The sequence below is a fragment of the Oryzias melastigma genome, linkage group LG19 (assembly GCF_002922805.2).
Source record: "Oryzias melastigma strain HK-1 linkage group LG19, ASM292280v2, whole genome shotgun sequence".
Classification (NCBI taxonomy): Eukaryota; Metazoa; Chordata; class Actinopteri; order Beloniformes; family Adrianichthyidae; genus Oryzias; species Oryzias melastigma.
In genome coordinates this window covers 24,722,073-24,730,316 of record NC_050530.1, presented here as the reverse complement: position 1 = coordinate 24,730,316, position 8,244 = coordinate 24,722,073, and the positions used below count along the sequence as shown (strand labels likewise).

Sequence of the window (8,244 nt, the reverse complement as noted above, 5' to 3'; positions counted from 1 at the left end):
TCTTTTTTATTAAGAGAATTAAAAGAGAATGACACCATTTGCAGTTTTTCTTATTATCTTTAGCTCATTTTGGGAAAATCTGCCAATGCCAGAAATGTTATTTTAAGAAAAAAAACCTTGCTATTGAGACATATTTTCTCAAAATTAGACTATTTTAGTTTAGAGAAAAGCTGCCAATGGTGATGTTTTTATTCCTAAGTGACCTATTTTTGCAGTGCACTTAAGACTCGTACCATGTAAAATCAACTTTTTTGAGTTTTTAAGTGTATTGTAATGTTAATTCCTCATGAAAAACAACCACAGTGTGGTATTTTGCTCTGTTCACTCATTCCTGAGCATTTATTTAAACCCTGCACTCTGAGAACCAGCCCCTCCCAATCCACAAAAACAAGTCGGTCTTCACATTGTGATGTCACGAAGTGAGGAACAGCCCCATCCAGGAAGAGTCTGTGCTGCCAGCTCCGTCCCGAGGCTGACACAAACACACACTTTCTCCGTTTTGATCAGCAAAACGCTTCCACAACAAGCAATCCATCTTTGCAAAAGTTTGGATGTTGTCTGGTTTCGTTGGCAAAACGCCGACACGCTGCCGAGGCTGGCATGAAATGGGCGGTATCCACATGCGGGAAGGCGGAGCCTTAGAAATCAAGAGGCCTTACTTCTGTGTAGAAAAAAAACTTGCATTTGAAAAAAAATTTGTTCTTTAGTGTGCAAAAGATAATACATTATCATGGATATAGTTTAAATGCATGATATAGGCCCTTTTAAAGTAGGTAAGCTGAATAAAAGCTGAAAAATGTTACTAAACAAATTCAAAATTCATTCATTAAGATAAAATGGAAAAGCTTTTTTGTGGCTGAAAAAATACAAAAATATTAAAAAGATAATATCTTTATTATTTTTATAAATTACTTCCATTTTCAATGTTTTAAACTGGAACAGTTATTTAACGTGGGGTGTAATCTTCATTGTGTAAATTCAGCATCAGGTCTATTCCTCAATGTTGCGTGACACGTTTCAGGTAATAATCGAAGGTGTTGTGTGTCTGAGAAAAAACACCTTCAGAGCTCAACATTCCAGCGGTCACATTAGCTGCTCAAACACCTGTTGACTCTGTCATAAAAGTGACTCCGTCCAAAAGTCCAGAGCCATCAAGTCCTTTGAAACCCACATAATGACTTTCTCCAGCAATCATCAACCAGCTGCTTGTATGTGAACCTTGGAATCCATACATCCATACATTAGAGTCGGTGCTGAGGCTGCAGCGGTCACCTTAACCATCAACTGCCAAAGAATCATTTACCGACTGATAATGATGAAAGATTATTTTTTTGTATTATTTATGACCGTCAGACTGGGCGTCCATCAGGATGGAAATGGTAGAAAATAATTGAACAAAAACAACTGCACTCGGAAGGAAAGTTCTTAGTCAAAGAGATGAGAATAGAGCAGCGTCCAGACCAAACGCTCAGCCTCCCGGTCTACTTTTAGAAACTGTTGGATCCAGAAGTGAATCTGCAGACCGAGTGAAGACCTGTCTTTGGATCTGTCCGTTCTGGAATAGCAGCACAGTGCAAAGCTGAAATGGATGGAGCAGTCTCTCACCTACATGCCGGATTAGACACTTATCTGGGCAAAGGCCAGGGTGGGATTAAAGTCTGCGACAGACGCAGCCCCTAATCTGATCTCATTACGCTGGAGGTTTGTGAAGATCCTGGTTGTTTCTGACAGAAGTTTTGTGTAAGAAGCAGCTCTGCAGACCGTAAGGGGACGTTGCATGACTCACACAGACACTTGTTTACAGCTAACACGCACTGACATTGATGGAGTCTGAACTCCTGATGGTGGTGCCTTCAGGGCCTGATGGCGGCGAGGTGCTAAACTGTCTGTCAAAGACACGGACGCTTCTGCGTCCTCACAGGAACTCATAACTGTAATGCCTAACTTTACTGAGAAGGAAGTTTCAGTATTTAACCTTACTGAACACAAATGATTGACAGAATTATGCAAGACTAATCTGGTCAGAATTATGTAATTTACAATATCCAGTGCTCCTTTTTCGGAGGTTGCTTTTCTCCTCAAACACAACGCTCTAATGACTGCTCACAACTGCTCTTAGGGGTTTATCTGTGAGTGTAAATAGGCAAACCTGTGTGGAGCCTTAGGTTGGCCGAACAAAATTTTAAGATCATGGACCACTTGGTGAATCTGTGGAGTGAATATGCCCTCACCTACATGCCAGATTCCAGGTCCCTCTTACTTTTGTGTATGATCTGTAAGGAGTCAGTACTCACACCTTACTAACAACTAGAGTGCTGCGTAAGGACACCGTACGACACAATCACCTGTACGCCAGGAGTTTGAGCAACTGAATTGTTCTTGCAAGTACTTCACGATACACTTACCACATGCGCAACAATGGTACATTCCGTTTTCATAGCATCCTATGAGGTGGCTGTACAAGCCTTGAGGGGAACTACGAGACCCACCCCTTATGATGTGCCCTCTACGGGCCCAGACGACCCAAAAGTCCACAGCACCCCTACAGGTCGACCCTCTTACGGGTGCATGTGACTAACCAACAGACTCTCACTCCCAACTCGTCATATATTGATGTTTGGTAAAGGACCCCTTCATGTTAAATGTTGTCACTTTTTAACATTTTTACACTTGAGCACCTGGCACTGCGTCTGGTACCGCATCCGGGTCCAGTACCGCATCCAGTCCCAGATAAGGGTACCCAGATGTGGCACTGGGTGTGAACTGTTCCCGGGCGCGGTGCCAGACGCAGTACCGGACCAGACTTGGGATGTGGCTGGTACTGGTACACAAACCCAGTACCCTAACTCGGCACAGAACCGGTACCCATTCTGGACTGGTTTTGTGTATGGTACTGGTTTGGGTCCGGTACCACGGTCCGGTACTGTGCCGTGTGTGGTACCGGACTGGATCTGGTACCGGCATATGTGGTACCGCATCTGGTTCCAGAGTCCAATACCGCATATGATGTAGTACTAGACCGGGTTAGTTCTGGGTTAGGGTAATGGGTTGAGGTACCAGTACCAGACACCTCCCAAGGATAAGTCCACGTCAAGTACCCGACTGGGTTATAAGGTTTGCGGATCCTTGATTTTACTAACAGCCAGCGCGTCAAAAAACGATGAGTTATGGACCCCTAAAACGTCAACTTTTGACGTGGAAGGTCCTTAACCAAACATCAGTCTGTGACGAGTCGGGGATGAGAATGTGTTGGACTAAAGCATAACGTCTGTGGCTGATCAGGAGCGGCGCCTACAGCTGCTGTGGTTTGATCCACACAACAGAAGCCATCAGGAGTTGAGGGACGTTCCCTGAATGTTCTCTTCAACCTGGTCCTGGTTCTGTTGAAGTTTGTGTAGCATGATCAGAGACGTATGTCCTGTCAAACAGTCAACTGAGAGAGTCTATGGAGCCAGTGCAGGGTTAAATCAGCGCTGAGAAGGGAATGTAATAGAGAATAGAAGGAGACACAATGACTGACACACTTGTGGAACACACTGAATCAGTCTGTAATGATCCAGAGATCTACTAGGTTAATCATCACTTAATCTCATCTATTTGAATGTTCTGTCAGAAATGTCAGCAAACCAGTAAAATGGACTCTATCTTCTTTTCCATTGAACACACAGTTCAGTTGAATATCATTGTGGAAATAGTTGTTGTGCTTGCTGTCACATTTGAACAGTTTTTATGCTCACAGAACTTAGTAAATCAGACCCTCAGTGTCCAGTATGAGCAGAAGTGAGCCAGCAGCGGCCTCAAGTCCAGAACCACATGTTTTGTTCAAAATGAATGCAGTCCCTCTTCAGTTCCTGTAGTCTCTGTCATCATTTAATAAAAAAAATCCTGCGTGTGTTTCTGCTCCTGTCTTTTTTTAAAAAGCTAAGAAAAAAAGTGCTGTAAAAAACATTTTTAATTTGATTACCAGGAGGAGACCCTAAATGAAGTTTTTAGATCCAGACTTTTGTCTGTGACGCCTTCTGCTTTTCCAAAACAAACTTGCTTTGATGGTTTCAGAGGACAGTCGCATTGACTTGTGTCTTTGTGTTCCTCATTGTGATAACCTGTCCGCTGAGTTGAAATCAAAGAAGCGTTTTTGAGGTTTTCATGTTTGATGGCTTTGAACCATTCTCTGTTTGGGTTAATGAAAGTAAAGCTGAACAATAACCCCAGATTCTTTCTGTAATTCTTTTGTAATCCTGCCGATCCACATGAAAGTTTTCCAGAATTTCCAGTAATGACTGACTCAATTTGTCACGAAAAGCTGCTGGAAATTTTCCAGCGCTAGGATTTCATGTCCCGACAAGCAAAAGCTGGTTGGGAGTGTTTTCCCTGCAGGAGCTGCATGCATTGAAACTGACCTGTCATGTCTCTGACAAACGTCTTCTGCTGTTTGCTTTTCGTTTTAGAATTATGAAGTATTTTGACCAGTGAAAAGTCACCGATGTGTATCAGTAAATGCACTTAGAGCTGCCAGGTTTGATTGATGGATTCGCTGTGTGTGTGCAGGATGAGCCGGACGGACTGCGGCCCCGCCTCTGCCACATGAAGAAGGGCCAGAGTGGCTACGGCTTCAACCTGCACAGCGAGAAGTCCAGGCCGGGCCAGTTCATCCGGGCCGTGGATGACCACTCCCCCGCACAGAAAGCCGGCCTCCGGCCGCAGGATAAGATCATCCAGGTTAGCAGAGCGCCTCACCGTGCACACAAAGCACACGGTGTGGAAGTCCACGCTCATTTAGGAGGTTCAGCACCACCTGGAGATGTCCCGGTCAGAGTGGGAGTTGAACTCCTCCTCCCACGGGAACTCTCCAGAATCTTATCTCTTCTGGTTCTTGATTAATTGCAGATTTAAAAGTTACACACACACACCTCTAAAGCTGGCCGTGGAGCTCAGAATGACCTGTATGTCACTGATTAGACTCGTGCTTTATTTTGAAATACTAAGTAACGGGATGATTCTATGTTGACGTGTTATCTGTTTTCCAGTGCTCATATGGAGATGCAACATAATTCATAAAATTTAAGAATTTTAGTCATTCATAGGAAACTATTCACAAAAATGTTCCAAAATGTTGATGAACATCATCATCTTTTGGTTGTTTTCTTAACCGAGCAGAGCAAGAACGATGGACGGCTGTTTTTGAATCTGAATTCATGTTAAAGCATGTCATCATTCTATAGTTTACTTGGAATGAAGCCCAAAAGCTTCAAGTTCTGCATAAGTTCTGCCAAGCAGAACTGCTTTTCTTCTTTGTGGTGCTAATTCAGATCCAGTGATCCAGAAAGTCGGGATGTTGCGTTCAGGAACTGTCGTGCAAACTGGTTGTGTTCAAAGTCTCTGGTGTTTGGCACAGATATTTGACATTTCCTTTGAGCTTGAGAGAGCAGAGACTTGACCTCCTGTCAGGTTCTGATGTCTGGTAGATGATAAATACGTCCATTCATTTCATACTTTCATTGTTTAATTTAAATTTAAGAAGCTTTATACAATCACTTTCTAAATGATTGAAAAGAGGAACTTTCTGTTTGAAACACTGAAAGGAAAACTGAACAGAAGCTGCTTCTGCTGCACAATTAAACGTAGAGGAAGCTTCAGTTCAATTCTGGATGTGCAAAAATACAACCGTCTTAGATCTGCAAAATCCTGACAGAACCAAAACAAGGAAGTCTGATTTCTGAACGTCTGAGTTCAGGTTTTCAGTCACAAGTTCAAGTCCAGAGTCTCATGGACAAAATACTTCAAATCCTTCATAATTGTCATTATTGGGACTGCAGGGGCTGAGACGGTTCTCTTCTCTGATTGGTCCGTTAGCAGATAATGAAAGAGACGGGTTCCCGTAGTAACAGCATTCTACAAAAAAAACAAAAGTTTAATTTATCATTTAATAAATTCATTTTAATTGATAAAAGATATGATGACTTGGACATAACTGCCCCTGCGGGTGTATGCGGGCTGTCTGCCAGTGAAAAAATTGTAAATTTGTGCGGGGCACAAAAAATGTTAAGATTGAAGGCTCTAGGAGCCTGCAGAGAGAACGTGTTCCTGCACATTTTTACTACAGTAAGTTAAAGTAGGTCAAAATCACCCCTTACCCCGGGCTCCCACGGCGGGCTTTACGGCTCTGATGCCACCGCCGGAGTCTTTACGTAATTTTAAAAGTGCAAGAGGAGCCTCCACTTCATACGATCACGTCTGACCTCACGATCTGGCCTCCGTTTCGTTGCGGTCAATTTTTCACCGGACGCCGGAACTAAGCAGCAGCACTTTTTGTAAAGTAGGGACTATTGACGACCTAAATCATAATAAATGGCGGGTTATTGAGTGAGCCTACGTGAGTTTGGAGTTTTGCGAGGTCAGCAGCAGGGCCTGAGCCTGCAGCCATCCCGTAGCCAATGGGAGTCATTAGCTGTAGCTAAGCTGCTCCCACGTTGCATCCGGCCCTCCTCCACATTTTGCCCGGCCCCCGAAACACCAGCAGAAGTGCATATTAAAAAAAAAAAAAAATTCTCAATCTGTTCGATCGAGACCCACACAGAACGTGACTTGTTATTCCACCCTTCTGCAGTCTGAATTATGATGGGAGAGGATAGAATATTTATTGGTTTAATGTTTTAAATGTTTTTGTATCATTTTTTTGTGAATATTACAGAAATTATTTAAAATTTAGCTACGTGTGGCTTTCTGGAAAGATATAATTGTTAAATTATAATGTATTATAAACTGTCCTTACAAATACTTCACGATACACTCGGCACAAGTACGACAATGGTACGTTCCATTTTGATAACGTCCACTAAGGAAGCCGTACGAGCCTGAAGGAAACTATTAGACCTGCCTGCACTCTCCTTAAGATGCAGCCAGTTGTCTATGACCCTCTACAGACCCGGACAACCCAAAAGCCTCTGGAGCCCTCGTACAGGTGCATGTACACATTATAGCACGTTGTTTTTTTAATCGCGTTAGTCTCATTTTAATATGTCAGTGCAGACCTGGAGGAGCATTTATCTCGCTCATACCATGGTCATTTAGGATGAATATAAATATAAAATAAATCATTAGAATTTCAGTCCTATTTTTGAGTTCAAATTATTTTTAGTTTTTCTTATTTCATTTCATTTCATTTCATTTATTGATTTATAAAGCACCTTCCACCACCAGTCAAGGAGGCCCAAAGTGCTGTACACAAGGAAAAACAAAAACCGAGCACTGTACGCGTGGCGTGTTGTCATGGTAACCGCTGCACAAACTGAGCTCTGGTCTTGCTGCTTTTTGAGAAAGGTGGTCGTCATGAGAAGTTTAAAAAAAAAAACATCGTTTTTGAGGGAAAGTTCACCTCTTGGGGCTCATTTTTGTCCAAATGATGAAGCAAAAGTTTATTAAAAGAAAAAATAAGATATTTAAATGGTTCAATTCCTTCTGTGTTTCATTTCTTCCTTCTTAGATTTTCCTTATTTCTTTTCTGCTTTATCCCTTTAAAATGATCCAAGTTACCAGAATAGATTAAAGGAAACTAAAATCACTCTCGTATCTGTTCCTCTGTCTTGCTGTTGTGGTAAACTGTGGAATCAGTTGTATCAACATTTGAATGATGGTATCAATGAGAAGTTTGAGTTCAATATTTACATATAACGGTCCTCCTACTGTTTTTTGATGTGGTAAAGTAGAGAGCTCTGGAACTGATGTTTTTAACATTTATGTTAAAAAAAAAAAAAACTCCTAAGTGGTGTCAAAGTAAAGGTTGGAAGACTTCTATAATTAAAAAAAACTTCACTAAGCCACATTTTTAGTTTAACATCTTTCACAAACCTGAATAAAATACCTCAAAATTAGTTTTTTAACAGCAAATATTGGATTAAAAATAATTGGAATTAAAATTCATTGATTAGATTCGTTAATTAATTACAGGGCACAATGAAATAATCGCATGAAAAATTAATTACATGACTGCACCAATAAGAATATTGCTTTTACAAAATAACTGCTAATTATTGTGAATGTTCACTGAAATCTTGACGACTAATCTAACATTGGTTACTTTATATTATATGAAGTCAGAGTGTAATAAAGTTGAACAAAGTTGTGAACGTTCAGCACCAAAAAAATGCACTTTTTCATATTTGAGTCATTGAGACCAAAACTTTATCTTTAGTGAAAAAAAGTTCCTTGTTTCAGATGCTGAACTCATTAGAGAGATCAGGAATA

General features: G+C 41.4%; 1 protein-coding gene across 1 annotated transcript in view; it reads left to right on the top strand.

Annotated features, from left to right (window-relative positions):
* Positions 1-8,244, top strand: part of LOC112154630 (Na(+)/H(+) exchange regulatory cofactor NHE-RF1) — a 37,053-nt gene that overhangs the window by 20,183 nt on the left and 8,626 nt on the right. The window contains exon 2 of the mRNA XM_024285728.2: positions 4,549-4,719. Coding sequence (XP_024141496.1) covers positions 4,549-4,719 — 171 coding nt within the window. The remainder of the gene's footprint in view (positions 1-4,548; positions 4,720-8,244) is intronic.